General features: G+C 47.5%; 1 protein-coding gene across 5 annotated transcripts in view; it reads left to right on the top strand.

Moving 5' to 3' along the window:
* The window catches only part of FSTL4 (follistatin like 4), a 657,291-nt gene extending 651,765 nt beyond the window's left edge, over window positions 1-5,526 (top strand). For all 5 annotated transcript variants that reach the window (XM_020908080.2, XM_070465356.1, XM_070465357.1 and 2 more), the window contains 2 exons: window positions 1,359-1,468; window positions 4,748-5,526. In XM_020908080.2, the coding sequence (XP_020763739.2) occupies window positions 1,359-1,468; window positions 4,748-5,453 (816 nt within the window). In that variant the 3' untranslated portion in view covers window positions 5,454-5,526. The remainder of the gene's footprint in view (window positions 1-1,358; window positions 1,469-4,747) is intronic.
* Window positions 5,527-16,722: the final 11,196 nt, after the last annotated feature.

Here is a 16,722-nt window from a genome sequence, read left to right as displayed (position 1 = left end):
CAGGGCAACTATAAGTTTGCTTTCTAAGTCTGTTTTTTAAGTAAGTTGACCTAATACTGATATTTTCTTAATGTCTAGTTCTAAGTTTTTTCCCATGGACTTGGCATGGAAATGTCATTCCAGCTTTTTAATTACAGGAAAATAACCTAACTTTAGAACTTAAGACTGCCCTAAAACTAAAATTCCCAGCCTACATCATTCTAATCCAGCATTCTGCCTGTTGAACCCTGGAGGGAAGCACCATCCCCAAAACCCCAGCCTCAAACCTGCCAGAGGAGGCAGGACAGGTACTGTTTGTCTTGTCATTAAAGTAACAGCCAGAGGCAGTCCCACTCTTCAAAGGTTAAAGCGTCTAGAGCTCTAAGCCCTGTGAGTCACAAAGCCCCATCATAGACTGCCCTCAGCCCCAGGCTGCAAAAATCTGAATCCTTCCATCTGTATACATGGTCACAATATAAAGATCAGAAAATGTGTCTCCCCTCCCTGGTCAGAGTCTCGCATCTGCCTTCTGTCCTGCTAAGAGGGTCTGGGCTTGTCCTTTGGGTTCTCCAGCCAAAACTGCCCACAGGCTGGCCAAGCCCCTCATCTGGCTACAGGTCTGCCACCTGTCTGGGAATCACTTAGAACTTGGAGGTGGATGAGCACATGCAGAAGGCAAGAGGACACAGGCTGTCTGGCTCAGTGTTTCCAGCCTGCCTGTGCCAAGGTCTCAGCAGCTGGTGGACAAAAGCCCAGCCTGACCACAGGGGGCTTTCCAGCAGGGCCTCCATCCTGTCTAAGCCCAGACATCACTCAGCTCTGTCCAGCACTGCCAGGGTACGCTTCCCTTACACAGACCCAGCAGGGACACACACCGAGGAACTGCTCAAGTTGCCTCCTGCCGGGTCCACAGGGGAGAAAGTGGCTCCTCCCAGGGCATAGAGGCAGCCAAGCTCTGTCACCACCAATTTGTACAAAACACAGGGCCTAATTCTTTACTGCTCACAGCCAGTCCCATTTGTAAAAGTGGAACCCTCCCCTGCATCCTAATCACCGACTCTAAGTGACACAGCCAGCATCTCTGAAAGATGCCTGTTTTCTCTATTAAATTATGGACTCACAGTGCTCAGAGAGCACCTCTGCAAGCAGCATATGGTGGAGACTATCAACACAGCAGCCTAGGCACCTGGTGTCAAGGGAAAATACAGAACCAGTCAACTCCAGCATTGCGTATTTCACTACTTAAAACCCTTCTCCCCCTTTTCCCAGCCAGAAAGAGGATCACTACCCGAGTGTGCCTGGGTCTGTAGGTTTCCACCGCCCACCCCACCTCTGCTCTGATGGACCCTTACAAGGACTTCTTCCATTCTATGTTATAGGTGATCACAGAGGCCAGCACTGGCCAGGGCCAGCGCCTCATCCGCACACCCTTTGCCGGAGTGGACGACTTCTTCATTCCCCCAACAAACCTCATCATCAACCATATCAGGTGAGACTGGCCCACAAGCCCTACACTACTCCATGACCCAGCTCAGCCCTCTATGGGGAAGCTTTGCACCGGGGAGGCCCTGCTCCTTTCTCTTTCTCCCCAACTTCTTTGGACCACATCAGGAAGGAACAGAAAAACAGCCCCATCCCTGTCTTAACTGTTAACGTTAAGAAAGGCACCCAGCTCCTAATGCCCTCAGGGGCCCAGTGAGGTCAGGAAGTCTTATCCTTGGGTTAGGACAGTAAAGAAGGAAACAACTGTGGTTGACTGCATACCCTCTCCTTGCTATAGGTTTAAAAAAAAAAAAAAAAACATCTAGTAGAGGTAGTCCTCCAACCTGTTTTATGAATGAGGAAATTTAGGCTCAGAGAACTGAAGTCACACAGTCAGGCACTGGCAGAGTCAGACTAAATGTGGGTCTCCCACAGAAGGGGAAGGAGGTGGGGGATGAATTGAGAGAGTGGCATTGAAATATACACATTATCACATGTAAAATAGTAGCCTATGCTATCCAAAAGTCTACAAGCAATAAATGCTGGAGAGGGTGTGGAGAAAAGGGAACCCTCTTACACTGTTGGTGGGAATGGAAACTAGTACAGCCACTATGGAGAACAGTATGGAGATTTCTTAAAAAACTGGAAATAGAACTGCCATATGACCCAGCAATCCCACTCCTGGGCATACACACCGAGGGAACCAGATCTGAAAAAGACACGTGCACCCCAATGTTCATCGCAGCACTGTTTATAATAGCCAGGACATGGAAGCAACCTAGATGCCCATCAGCAGACGAATGGATAAGGAAGCTGTGGTACATATACACCATGGAATATTACTCAGCCATTAAAAAGAATTCATTTGAATCAGTTCTAATGAGATGGATGAAACTGGAGCCCATTATACAGAGTGAAGTAAGCCAGAGAGAAAAACATCAATACAGTATACTCACACATATATATGGAATTTAGAAAGATGGTAACGATAACCCTATATGCAAAACAGAAAAAGAGACTCAGATGTATAGAACAGACTTTTGGACTCTGTGGGAGAAGACGAGGGTGGGATGTTTCGAGAGAACAGCATCGAAACATGTATATTATCTAGGGTGAAACAGATCACCAGCCCAGGATGGATTCATGAGACATGCATCCCATGCCTGGTGCACTGGGAAGACCCAGAGGGATTGGGTGGAGAGGGAGGTGGGAGGGGGGACCGGGATGGGGAATACATGTAAATCCATGGCTAATTCATTTCAATGTATGACAAAAACCACTGTAATGTTGTAAAGTAATTAGCCTCCAACTAATAAAAATAAATGGGAAAAAAAATAAAAATAAAAAAAATAAATGAAAAAAAAAAAAAGGTAGCCTAGATATCTAAGATAGATAAGGAGAAGTTGTTGTGTCACACAAGGAGCTCAGCCTGGTGCTCTGTGATGACATTAACTAGAGGGGGATGAAGAAGGGCTAGGGAGGATGAAGAGGGAGAGGATATATATATATACTGATAGCTGATTCATGTTATTGTATATCAGAAACTAATACAACATTGTATAGCAATTATCCTCCAATTAAAAATACATTAAAAACATTTTTTTTAAAAACCGGGTCTCCTGTCGGTGCCCCCTTTGGCCTCATTCTCTAATAACCACAACCTGTGGCTCCTCTCAGAGGCCCCAGAACAGCTATGCAGGAGGCCCACAGGGAAACAAGGCCTCCTGGGTGCCTGCTTTGTCACCATCCAAAAGAACAGCTTAGTAATAACAGCCGTGGCCTCAACTACAAGCCTCATCCCAGCCTGGCCACTGCCCTTCCCTCTTCGTTTCAGAGAACCTTGACACTTCATCAAGGCACCACTGCCGGAAGGCTGAGCATGCCCTTTTATAAAGTCATTGAGACCCAAATGTCTTGTGGCAGTGTTTATGCCTTCCTTTACTCTGACATCAAGTACTTTTTTCCAGGAAGAAATGAATCATTTTTGCAAGCTGAAGCTGGACTTGTAAAAATAAGGCTCACCCATTTATATCCTTGCCCAAGGGAGAAAATAACCGCTTTCTGACCTCCCCACCTCACTCCAGAGACTACCTAGGGAAGAGCCTCTAAGATGGTTGTAAATGGTAAACCACCTAGAAGAAGCTGAATTCAGACAGGAGTCATGCAAACTCAGGCACTGCAGAGCCTGTGTGTGACTTTTCCATGACAGCTTCCTACCGGCCTGGGGTTTTCTTTCCTGCTCTTCCCATGCTCTGGCTCTTTAAGGATGCTTTAAAGATGCCATCACATGGGTATTTTCCCATCTCTGAGACATAGCTTGCTATTCAAGAGAAAATTGTGGAAGACATTTGTCTTTACTCCGGTAGATGTCCAAAACACCCAAAGGCCTCCGCAAGCAAGGGGTTTAGGCAGACTCTTGTGCTCAGAGTGAGTCTTGTCTGGAGTCAGACCCTTTTGCAGCTCACAGCCAGCCTCCAAAGAGGAATTTCACCAAGTCCAGATGCAGCAACCACCACCTACTGACCTCTTCCAGTAAAGCGCCCACTCTAAGATTTAATCCTCCCAACGGCTGTCAGAAGGAACTACCCTCTTTCAATTTGTAGAGGCTCAGAGGGGTTCAGCAGCTTGCCCCAGGCTCTGCAGCTAGCAGGCACCACGGGAGCGCCAGGCCATCTGGCTGTAAAGGTAAAAGCTGCTCTCAGCCCCAGCCCAGGGTTCCTCTGACCAGCATCGTCAGTGTAGCGAAGGGAGAGGCTGCCCTCATGTTCCTCTCCGAGCGTCAGGGAGCGTGGATAAGACATCTGTCCTTGTTCTCTTGTATCTGCATCCCCAGGTTCTGACTCACCCGTTAGTCCACAAAACCACTCAGAAATAGGCTCACCTGCCCTGTCCTCCTAGCAGGCAGAGTCAGGGCAGACATCTCTTGTCCTTTCCCTCCAGCCACGGGCCCACCACTTCTCAGCTGGCACAAGGTCTCTGGGAAGCCGAATCAAAGACACCCCTGACGGAGGAGCTGCTGAAGGCGTAGTTCCACTCCTTCACCATTTCTAAAGATGTGTGCATGTTATAAGAGCATAAATCCAGGAACATTCTGTAACTCAAGTGCACTTGGTTTGAGATCACAAATGGCTCACTTATGAAACCATCTCCTGCAAAATAGGAGATCTTATTAACAGGTATTAGATCAGCAAAGGATAGAGGACAAGAGAAAGGATGCCATCTTTTAAGACAAATGACAGATCCCTAACCTTCCCGCCTTCTGACCTCAGTCTTCATCCCCTCGCAGGTTCGGCTTCATCTTCAACAAGTCTGACCCTGCCATCCACAAAGTCGACCTGGAAACACTGATGCCCCTCAAGACCATCAAGCTGCAGAGCCACGGCTGCCTGCCGCAGGCCATGGCCCACACCCACCTGGGTGGCTACTTCTTCGTCCAGTGCCGGCAGGACAGCTCTTCTGAGGCCCCCCCGCAGCTGCTGATCGATAGCGTCACAGACGCGGTGGTCGGACCCAATGGCCAGGTCACTGGCACCCCGCACACATCCCCGGATGGGCGCTTTGTAGTCAGCGCCGCCCCGGGCAGCCCCCAGCTGCACGTGCAGGAGATCTCACTGCGGGGGGAGATCCAGACCCTCTACGACCTGAAAGTGAGCCCGGGTGTCTCAGATGTGGCCTTCCAACGCTCCTTCACCCAGGGAGACCAGTACCATGTCTACGCCACACTTGAGACAGAGCCAGACCTGCTGTTCCTGGAGCTGTCCACGGGCAAGACGGGCATGCTGAAGGGCCTGAAGGAGCCCGCGCCCACAGGGCCGGCCCGGGCCTGGGCAGGGCCCCGCAGGATCGTGAGGGACAGCGGGCTGTTCGGGCAGTACCTCCTCACGCCCGCCCGGGAGTCGCTGTTCCTCATCAACGGGAGACAGAACGCACTGCGGTGCGAGGTGGCGGGCGTGAAGGGGGGGACCACGGTGGTGTGGGTTGGCGAGGTATGAAGCAGTCCCGAGCAGGCACTCTGTACATTTTTACAGACAAAAGCAAAAAACCTGTATTCGCTTTGTGGTTCAACACTGGTCTCCTTGCAAGTTTCCTAGTATAAGGTATGCGCTGCTAACGAGATCGGGTGGGTTTTAGGATGTAGGATTTCTGCCTTGAGCTGCGATGAGAACCTGCTGCCATGTAAAGAAATCATTCCTGCGCCCAGCTATGCCTCACGTTACCTGGGCCGCCCTGGAACCAGGAGCTCCAGCTTTCCAGGCGGATGCTTCTGTCAGTTGCCTTTGCATCCTCATTCTTTAACACCGGGTCCGTCCAGACTTCACCCTGCTGGAGTGGCCTGAAGCCGGGGACTCCCAGGAGCAGGGCCCTCCCTCCTGGCCCGAGAGCCTCATCCATTCTCGCTCTGGACCTCATTTTCTCCTTCGCAGCTGCTTCTCGCTTTTCTTTCCATTTGACTTGTTGTAAGCCTGAGGGAGAGCCAACAAGACTTATTGCATCTTGGGGATGGGGAAATCACTCACTTTATTTTGGAAATTTTGATTAAAAACTAATTTTTTATAATCTCAAATGCTAGTAAGCAGAAAGATGCTCTCCCAGGTCCAGCTGTATTCTTCCCTGCCTTAGGCCATGTCTCTGAGAGGCACCACCCCCCACCCAACAGCCAGAAAGAAGACGGTGGCCATCAAGGGGACTGGGGTCCTCTACATCACGGACACCCCCAAGTGCAGATCAGACCACCACACTGGTAAAGGCTCTGTTCTGGGTTGGGACTCCAAGAGACCAAGACAAACCCTGTGTGCCTGCTTATCACCACTCAAGGGGGACATGTATTAGCCTGTCCAGTACCCCGGATTCAGGGCTGACCAGGTTTGTCTGGAAACATGCCTGTAGAACAATGGCCTCCAGGCTCAATGCAGAAACTGCCACCCTTCCCCCAAGGATTCAAGTGGGGTCCAGGCGGGTTCCTGAGGCTGCCCCTTTAAAACCCCACTGTCTTCTGCCTGTGGCCCTCGCACTGAGCTCGCACCCAAGTCCCTGCATCCACACAGCACAGACAGCACATTTCAGTGTCCCTTATACACAGGTCCCCATCTCCCCAAGAACACACAAGGATGTGGGAGGCCACTGCCACAGTACTCCCAAATGTGGTGGGCTCTCCAGGGCAATCAAAGAAGTACAACCCAACAGCCCTCTGACAACCCCGTATCAAAGAATCTCAGCAAGGAAGAGGCTCCCTTGGGCTCTCAAAATACCTTTCTTCTTCTCATGCACATCGGCGGGCTTGAATGGTCATTTTTCTAGCCACCTGAAGTCAGAAGGGGTGTGGTTCCATCATAGACACATCAGTTTAGATGCCTTCTCCTGCCAACATGGCCCTGATTTTCCTGGGCTGCTGAGAAATGGCCTCTTTCAGAGAAAGAGAGACATAGACCCTGTCTCACTGGAAATACAGCATCTCATTCCCACCTAACTGCCCAAACCAGCCCCTCACAGAGCTTCTGGTGTCAGCCAGTCTTCTGGTATGTTTCATGCATCTTAGCCCACCATACTCTTGTCCCCAAAAACTCCCAGGAGTGTGCCTAGACATATACATTCACAGATTTTTTAAGATAAAATATGTAGATATTCGAAGAAACTGACCCCAAAACCTAATTATTTAGTTTTACAATAACTGGGATGGGTGGAAAACACATCTCACCTTTTTTTTTTATTATTCCTGCTTCAATCTCTTGACACATTTACTTGCACGTCTGTCACTGAAATTTTCCAACTTTCACAAGTTTCTTCCTTTGGGAAGACCTTCTGAGTTGTGGCAGCCCCTGGAAGGAAAAGAAAGTCTCTGAGTCTACATGAAGGAGGACCCACCAACTGCCAGGCCAGAGCACCAGCCCCTCTGTGCTACAGGGATCCTGAGTAAGAGACCAGTCCAGCTGCAACTGGCCTTTTTCACTGGGAGTGACTTCAGCGGCAACTGTTCCTTTTCCACTATTCCTTCCACTTTCAAGTGTGGAAAGCTTATCAGCCTCTCATTGTCATCACTATGTAGTTACAAAGCTGGAGATAGCCAGTTTAGGTCTTGCTGCCAGCATTTCAGATACAATTAAATAGGAGAAGGGAATCACAGCCCTGAAAATTGTGAAATTTGCAAATTCACAAAGGCAGGAAAGCCCGTGTTTTTTCAGCAGTGCAGCCAACTGAAAGGCTGGCCAGGACTCCACCTGCCTCTTCCTCCCACACTTCAGCCCCAGCGGAATTTCATGGAACACAGTCTGAAAGCCACTGTGATATGAAGTCATCACAACAGCCAAGATCCTTCTCATGAACACGAATCATCAGCTATCTACTAATACTTATATTAAAGGAATATTTGTTTTACCAAGAGTCACCCCAAAAGTCACTCACATAATGAACTATTTCAAAACTACTGGTTTTTTAAATAAAATTCATTGTAGAAAAATTCAACGTAGATACTTTTTTTCAGACTAACAAACACACAAATAAACCTATAGTGATGTTAAAGGTTTGAAATAATACCCTCATTCTCCTTCTGCCCAAGTGAGGAAGACCATACATGGAGGTACTGGGTCCAAAAGCCCACCCAGCCATTCACGGACTGATAGTTGGAAGAGGAATTGTCTGCTCCTAGAAGCCTGCATGGACTTCTGCACAAGGAAGGTTGGGTGTGAATCACACACAGTGAGGCCAAGGCCATCATCCCAGCCCCGTAACACTGAACCAGAAAGTCCTGCCTGGGGCTGGCCCAGGCTCCCTTCTTAAGTATTCATTCAAGTCATTCCAAGATCCTGCTATTTTCCCCAAGCCTGCAGAGGTAGCTGGAAGAGCCCTGTAAAGTCTAGGCGGGGGCCACACTCATACCAAGCTTCAGATTCTATAACCTAGAGATGGCAACACAGGAGACAGAAGCTCATTCCCACCCCCATCTCAGCCTCCCAGCTCCAGGTTAGTGTCCTGGAGGACAGCTCTCAAGCCCAGATAAAGCAACTGCCTGCCACCCTAGGGAATTGTAACAGCTGAGTCTTCACAGAGGAAAGCCGCCGGGAGCTGGCTTCGTGTGGTCCCACTTCCTTTCTGTTGACCAAATAACCTGTGAACTGATGGAGATTTCAGAACTGAGTTGCAAAACAGAGTCACGATGGATATATTTTTCTACAAGGGGCTTATAAAGTAATCCAATTCATTTCCACAGTGTGTTTCATTCAAATACCATGGCTGCTGCACCCTCTTCGTTATCACATTCCACAGCTCGCTCCCCTATCCTCCTCTTCAAAAGCCAGCCTCCAGGAGCACTGATACTGCTCCCAACTCTCTCCTACACATCCACCAATCTACCTCACATCCTCCTCTTCCTCACACCCAGCAACCCCCGGAATGTTCACTCCAAACTAAGACACCAGACGGGTGAAGTAGGATGACAATGATGCTGACATGAAGTCCTTTGCCATCTCTCCCCACCCAGGACCCCAGATCCCACTCCAAGGGCAATCAGAACCCCTGGACAACAGTCCCTTGCTGCTCAAATCACAACCCGAAGCCCTAGCTCACAGCCCTTTGGAGTTTGATGACCAAAACTAGAGAGAACTCGGAACTGTCAGAGAAGTCCGTTATGATCAGAGAGAAACTGTAGGACAGGAATAGAGACTGTGCCATCTCAGCCAAGCCCTAAAGGGCTGAGCTACGTCCCTCCATCCTCGCTTTGTGCTCTGCCTTTCCCACTTCCTTCCTATGTCTGGAGCCTCCTGCTCATGAACCACTCCTACAATTCAAGGGGCAACTCATCTAATCACCACACCAGCTCCCCCAGGGGCCTTTGCATACTGCTTCCTTGATTTGGGGTACAAGTGAAAAGTCATTCATCAGGTCAGATCCTATACTATTTGCTCCCAGATTGGCACATAGGCAAAGCAGTTTTGTTCAAGAAAGTCATTAGCTGCCTTGATTTCTCTCCAAAATCATAGAGATCATATAGAACAGAGGGGCTTAAAAGAATCAAGGGGGAAATACATAGTATTTATCCTCAAGGTGAGACTACAAGACCCCAAATACCTGGTGGAATGCAACCCATTTCCTTTAGTCTACACCAGGTTGCCTGCCGAGCCACTGGAGGATTTGAGCGTCTTATCTGGACCTTCAGGATTTAGGCACCAGCCACCCAGCAGACACCGGGAGCCCAGTAATAATGGTCTCCTGTGAGCAGTACTGGGAATTTAACCAAACACAATGTGTGAAATTATGGAAGATGGGGAAGAGCAGGGACTGACCTTCAAAATTCATGGCAAGGCTTCTTTAGCCAGCACGAGAGTGCTGAGCATGTGCTTGGTTTTTGCACAAAACCACACTTCACACACCCCTCTTCCCAAGCTCACCCCTGTGGCCCCAGGGAGCAGGCCATGCCCTAAAGGGCTATAGAGGGCTCAGCCTACATGCCATGAAGCAATAACCTTTGACTCACCTCTACTCCCACCTGGTGACACGTGGCTCTCCACCTGTCACCAAGGCAGGATCAGGCAGTGCTGCCCCCTGGGGGCACCTTCTTCAAGAGCATTTCTGAGGAATGGCAACCATGAAAAATTGGCTGGAGATGGGGCCCAAGAGCTCTCAAATGAGAACATTTCCTAACTCTTAACCTTCATCTGCTGCCCAGTATGACATCTACCATAGCTTCAATATTTGTTGGTCCCTGGCTCCTTCAGCTGCTTGAGAGAGGTGAGGGACGACAGTCTGCAAGCCCCATCCCCCACCCCAGACCCACAGCACAGCTTTCTGTGGTGCCCCCAGCCCACACCCTGCCTGCCTGCCTGCCACTGGCCAGGCCCCTTCTCGTCCCTGAACCCTTCGTACACCACCCCTCTCCCCTCTGCTTCTGCTTCCTGAAGGCCTGTGAGATGATCTGAAAGCAGACTAGGCATGGAATTTTGCTGTAGTGTCACACACGCTGTGTTCATGCTATAGTGCAGTGAACGACCCTCGCAATATGAAGTCACACAAACATGCTCCATTTGTCCCATTAGGATTCTCCTCCTGGCCCACCTCAGAAAACTTCCAGATCTCTCATGTCGAGGCAGATTACATTATTTTGAGCAGTTGTGTAGACTCCAAAATATATTTTCTGTAATCACTGGTATTTCTCAAAGATTTCCTGTAATTACTATACATGTGAATTTTTCCTTATTTATAAAATATATATAAATTATTTTTAATACATCAACTTTAGTAGAAATTTGTACCAACACAGTAACTGTATGTGGCATCGGAAATAAGTTTGTGTTTACATTAATGTATTGCACAGTATTGGACACACCATGTATTTGCAGTACCACTTGATATAAAGATGTTTCACAGATTATCATAAAGTATTATCATTGTAAATGCTCTTTTTCTGAGGATTTTACAATAAAACTTGAAAAAAGTTACCTTTTTTTGGTGCCAGTCTATGTGCACTTGTTAAAGAGAGGACTGATTAAGTCAACCCAGGCCTGTATAGGTCCATGATGGTCAAGCAAACTGGCCCTACTCTGACCCAAACCAAAACGAGGCTGGACAAAGGCAAGCGCCTGACCCCAGAAGTATTTCTTCCCCATGTCAGAGTTCCAGTTCCCAAAATGCACAACTGACGTCTGGTCCAAAACTTCTCATCACCTGCCCTGCAAAGCCCTTAAAATCCACCCCAGCCCCCAGACTAATCCATTCTTGATTCCAGTCACTCTTGTTTCTCACTGCAGTAGACTTTCAACTGGGATGTATGTATAAAGAATGTATTAAGTGCTCAGTAATCACCAAGCTACCCATGTGAAACACCTGCCATGAGCCACACAGTGCTAGGGAGGGGGCCAAGGGTCACACGAAGGAGACACAGCCCCTGCCTTGGTGAGCTTCAAGTCCACTGCACCACAACCAGCAGTGCAAGTTCTCGAGAGAGAATGAGTGAGTGTGAGTGTGTGTGAGTGTGTGTGTGTGTCTAAGGTAAGTGGGCTGCTGGAGACCCAAAGAAGAGTTGCAGTTCAAGTTCAAAGGTGGCTTGTTGGCTGAATTCCCTTTTCTTTAAGGGAGCTCAGTCTTTTGCTCTTGAGACTTTCAACTGATTGGATGAGGCCCACCCACACTACAGAGGTTAATATGCTTTACTCAGTTTACTCATTTAACAGTTAATCTAGGGACTTCCCTGGTGATCCAGTGCCTCAGACTCCATGTTACCAGTGCAGGGGGTCTGAGGGGTTCAACCCCTGGTCAGAGAACTAGATCCCACATGTCACAACTAGGAATTCACAGGCCACAACTAAAGATCCCACGTGCCACAAATAAGACCACCATCAGACCCACCCCAAACAGCTGAGAGAAGCTTCTATCCTACCCAGTGTTCACACTTTCCCTCCTAACCAGGCTGAAAGGAGGCCATTCAGAGAGAAGCAAAGCACTTGGTCCCAGGCTCCACATTCCCAGGTCTGGGAAGTGGAGGAGGGCAGGCTTGCCAGCTCTACTCACAGCCAGAACACCTCCACAGCCTTCACAATGTACTCACTCTCTTGTTCAACCAACATCTTCCGAGAACCATCTCTGTACCGAGGTCCTGCTCACCTGTAGCCCACAGTCTATAAAGAGTTAAATGGACCCAAGAGGAACCACTGGTGCACAGATCACCGAGGGACCTGCAGGGGGCTTGGTGAGGAAGAGCTCTTTTGGAGAAAGTGAAAGTCACTCAGTCACGTCCAACTCTTTGCAACCCCATGGACTACATAGTCCATGGAATTCTCTAGGCCAGAACACTAGAGTGGGAAGCCTTTCCTTTCTCCAGGGGATCTTCCCAACCCAGGGATCGAACCCAGGTCTCCCACAATGTAGGCAGATTCTTTACCAGCTGAGCCACAAGGGAAGCCCAGGAATACTGGAGTCGGTAGCCTATCCCTTCTCCAGATATGGAAGTCAACAGGAAGTGCTGAGTGAAGAACAGTGTGGGTGAGAGCCTGCCTGCAAACAGGAACAGCAAAGGGCTGACACGAGAGGAGTGGAGAACAACGGCACCGACCACAAGCACAATAGCTCTGTGAGGGGAGGTCACGGCACGCAGCAAGGCCAGCGGCTGTATGGTGGAGTGCCATCTTGTTGTGGCAACAGAGAGCATCCACTGAGCTCTGCGAAGCATCTTCTTCCCAGCTGGGCACTGGGGCCACAGAGTGTCCAGGTTAAGGGGAAGAAAGAGAGAGGCTGCCAAGAGCAGTGAGTCTTCTACTAGTCTGCATCCAGGACTCAGATGCCTCACGGCTCACACATCCAGCTACCTGGAGCCTGGGAGCACTCTGCTCAAGAGAAGGCTGTCTTCAGGGAGTGAGGAAGGGTTGTCAGAGGAAAGACAGAGAAAGCAGATGCCCCTAAAGGAGGTGGGCAGAAACTGACAGATGGTCCTGCACAGATCCCTTCCTCTGAGCACAAAACCCTGGGACTTTGAGGACCAGAGAGAAGCTTCTATCAGGGGTTATAGGGGCAGAAGCCAGGTAGGCAAGGGGTGTCCAAACAAGCTTGGACTGCACAGTGTGTAGTGGAGACATATTCAGACAAAGATGAGAAGCGGATGCCAGGAGGTAGGAGGTAGGGGAATACAGGAGAAAGAGAACTGAGAAGCAGAGGGTGTGCAAGCCCTAGTGGCAGCTATGGGGTGAAAAGAGAAGACTAACAGGCCTAGGCTCTAAATACCCCAATATGCAAGGGGTCAGTGGGCCCTCAAAGAAATTGGGTGGTGGCTAGAAGGTGATCCCAGAGCCACAATTCTTCAATAGCCAGGGCTGGCTATGCCTGAATCTAAAATTAGTATCAACCCCAATGTTCACAGCAGCACTATTTACAGTAGACAAGACACAGAAGCAACCTGAATGTCCATCAGCAGATGGATGGATAAAGAAGACATACAGATGGCTAACAAACACATGTAAAGATGCTCAACATTGCTCATTATTAGAGAAATGCAAATCAAAACTATAATGAGATACCACCTCACACCAGTCAGAATGGCCAACATCAAAAAGTCTACAAACAGTAAATGCTGGAAAGGGTGTGGAGAAAAGGGAACCCTCTTGCACTGTTGGTGGGAATGTAAATCAATACCGCCACTATGAAAGATGGTATGGAGATTCCTTAAAAAAAACTAGGAAGAAAACCACCATATGACCCAGCAATCCCACTCCCAGGCATATACTCTGAGGAAACCAAAATTGAAAAAGACACATGTACTCCAATATTAATTGCAGCACTATTTACAATAGCTAAAACATGGAAGCAACTTAGATGTCCATCGACAGATGAATGGATAAAGAGGCTGTGGTACATATATACAATGGAATATGACTTAGCCATGAAAAGAAAGGCATTTAAGTTAGTTCTAATGAAGTGGATGAACCTAGAGCCTATTATACAGAGTAAAGTAAGTCAGAAAGATAAATATCATATATTAATGCATATATATGGAATCTAGAAAGATGGTACTGATTAATTTATTTGTAGGGCAGTAATGGAGAAACAGACATAGAGAACAGACTTATGGACACAGTGGCAGGGGGTAGAGAGGGTGAGATGTAGAGAGAGAGTAATATGGAAACTTACATTACCATATGTAAAATAGATGGCTAACGGGAATTTGCTGTATGGCTCAGGAAACTCAAACAGGGGCTCTGTATCAACCTAGAGGGGTGGGATGGGGAGGGAGGGGGGAGGGAGGCTCGAGAGGGAGGGGTCATATGTATACCTATGACTGAACCATGTTTGATGTTTGACAGAAAACAAAATTCTGTAAAGCAATTATCCTTCAATTAAAAAATAATTTAAAAAATTAAAATTAAAAAAAGAAGATATGGTACCTATATATAATGGAATGCTACTCAGTCATAAAAAAGAATGAAATAATGTAAGACCAGAAACTAGAGGAACTAGTTCTCCTAGAGGAGAACATAGGCAAAACACTCTCTGACATAAATTTTAAAAATTAAAATTAAAAAAAGAAGATATGGTACCTATATATAATGGAATACTGCTACTGCTGCTAAGTTGCTTCCGTTGTGTCCAACTGTGTGAGACTCAATAGACAGAAGTGTACCAGGCTCCCACATCCCTGGGGTTCTCCAGGCAAGAACACTGGAGTGGGTTGCCATTTCCTTCTCCAAAATAGAATACTGCTCAGTCATAAAAAAAGAATGAAATAATATAAGACCAGAAACTAGGAGAACATAGGCAAAACACTCTCTGACATGAATCACAGCAAGATCCTCTATGACCCACCTCCCAGAATATTGGAAATAAAAGCAAAAATAAACAACTGGGACCTAATGAAACTTAAAAGCTTTTGCACAACAAAGGAAACTATAAGCAAGGTGAAAAGACAGCCTTCAGAATGGGAGAAAATTATAGCAAACAAAGCAACAGACAAAGAATTAATCTCAAAAACATACAAGCAACTCCTGCAGCTCAACTCCAGAAAAATAAACCACCCAATCAAAAATGGGCCAAAGAACGAAACAGACATTTCTCCAAGGAAGACATACAGATGGCTAACAAACACATGAAAAGATGCTCAACATCACTCATTATCAGAGAAACGCAAATCAAAACTACAATGAGGTACCATTCCACGCCAGTCAGAATGGCTGCTATCCAAAAGTTTACAAGCAATAAATGCTGGAGAGGGTGTGGAGAAGAGGGAACCCTCTTACACTGTTGGTGGGAATGCAAATTAGTACAGCCACTATGGAGAACAGTGTGGAGATTCCTTTAAAAACTGGAAATAGAACTGCCATATGACCTAGCAATCCCACTGCTGGGCATACACATTGAGGAAACCAGATCAGAAAGAGACACATGTACCGCAATTTCATCGCAGCACTATTTACAATAGCCAGGACATGGAAGCAACCTAGATGCCCATCAGCAGACGAATGGATAAGAAAGCTGTGGTACATATACACAATGGAATATTACTCAGCCATTAAAAAGAATACATTTGAATCAGTTCTAATGAGGTGGATGAAACTGGAGTCCATTATACAGAGTGAAGTAAGCCAGAGAGAAAAACATCAATACAGTATACTCACACATAAATATGGAGTTTAGAAAGTTGGTAACGATAACCCTATATGCAAGACAGAAAAAGAGACATAGATGTATAGAACAGACTTTTGGACTCTGTGGGAGAAGGCGAGGGTGGGATGATCTGAGAGAATAGCATTGAAACATATATATTATCTATAGTGAATCAGGTCGCCAGTCCAGGTTTGATGCATGAGACAAGTGCTCAGGGCTGGTGCACTGGGATGACCCTGAGGGATGGAATGGGGAGGGAGGTGGGAGGGGGGTTCAGGATGGGGAACACATGTAAATCCATGGCTGATTCATATCAGTGTATGGCAAAAACCACTATAATATTATAAAGTAACTCAGTTAAGTTCAGTCGCTCAGTCGTATCTGACTCTTTGCAACCCCATGAATCGCAGCACGCCAGGCCTCCCTGTCCATCACAAACTCCCGGAGTTTACTCAAACTCATGCCCATCGAGTCAGTGAGGCCATCCAGCCATTTCATCCCCTGTTGTCCCCTTCTCCTGCCCCCAATCCCTCCCAGCATCAGGGTCTTTTCCAATGTCAACTCTTCACATGAGGTGGCCAAAGTATTGGAGTTTCAGCTTCAGTATCAGTCCTTCCAATGAACACCCAGGACTTATCTCCTTCAGGATGGACTGGTTGGATCTCCTTGCAGTCCAAGGGACTCTCAAGAATCTTCTCCAACACCATAGTTCAAAAGCAACAATTTTTCGGCACTTAGCTTTGTTCAAAGTCGAACTCTCACATCCATACATGACTACTGGAAAAACCATAGCCTTGACCAGACAGACCTTTGTTGGCAAAGTAATGTCTCTGCTTTTTACTATGCTATCTAGGTTGGTCATAACTTTCCTTCCAAGGAGCGTCTTTTTTTTTTTTTTTAGTTGGAGGCTAATTGCAATATTGCAGTGGTTTTTGTCATACATTTACATGAATCAGCCATGGATATACATGTATTGCCCATCCCAATCCCCCCTCCCGCCTCCCTCTCCACCCGATCTCTCTGGGTCTTCCCAGTGCACCAGGCCCAAGCACTTGTCTCATGCATACAACCTGGGCTGGTGATCTGTTTCACCCTAGATAATATACATGTTTTGATGCTGTTCTCTTGAAACATCCCACCCTCACCTTCTCCCACAGAGCCCAAAAGTCTGTTCTATACATCTGT

This window comes from Odocoileus virginianus, chromosome 3 (genome assembly GCF_023699985.2).
Source record: "Odocoileus virginianus isolate 20LAN1187 ecotype Illinois chromosome 3, Ovbor_1.2, whole genome shotgun sequence".
Lineage (NCBI taxonomy): Eukaryota > Metazoa > Chordata > Mammalia > Artiodactyla > Cervidae > Odocoileus > Odocoileus virginianus.
This window is presented reverse-complemented; position numbering and strand designations above follow the sequence as displayed.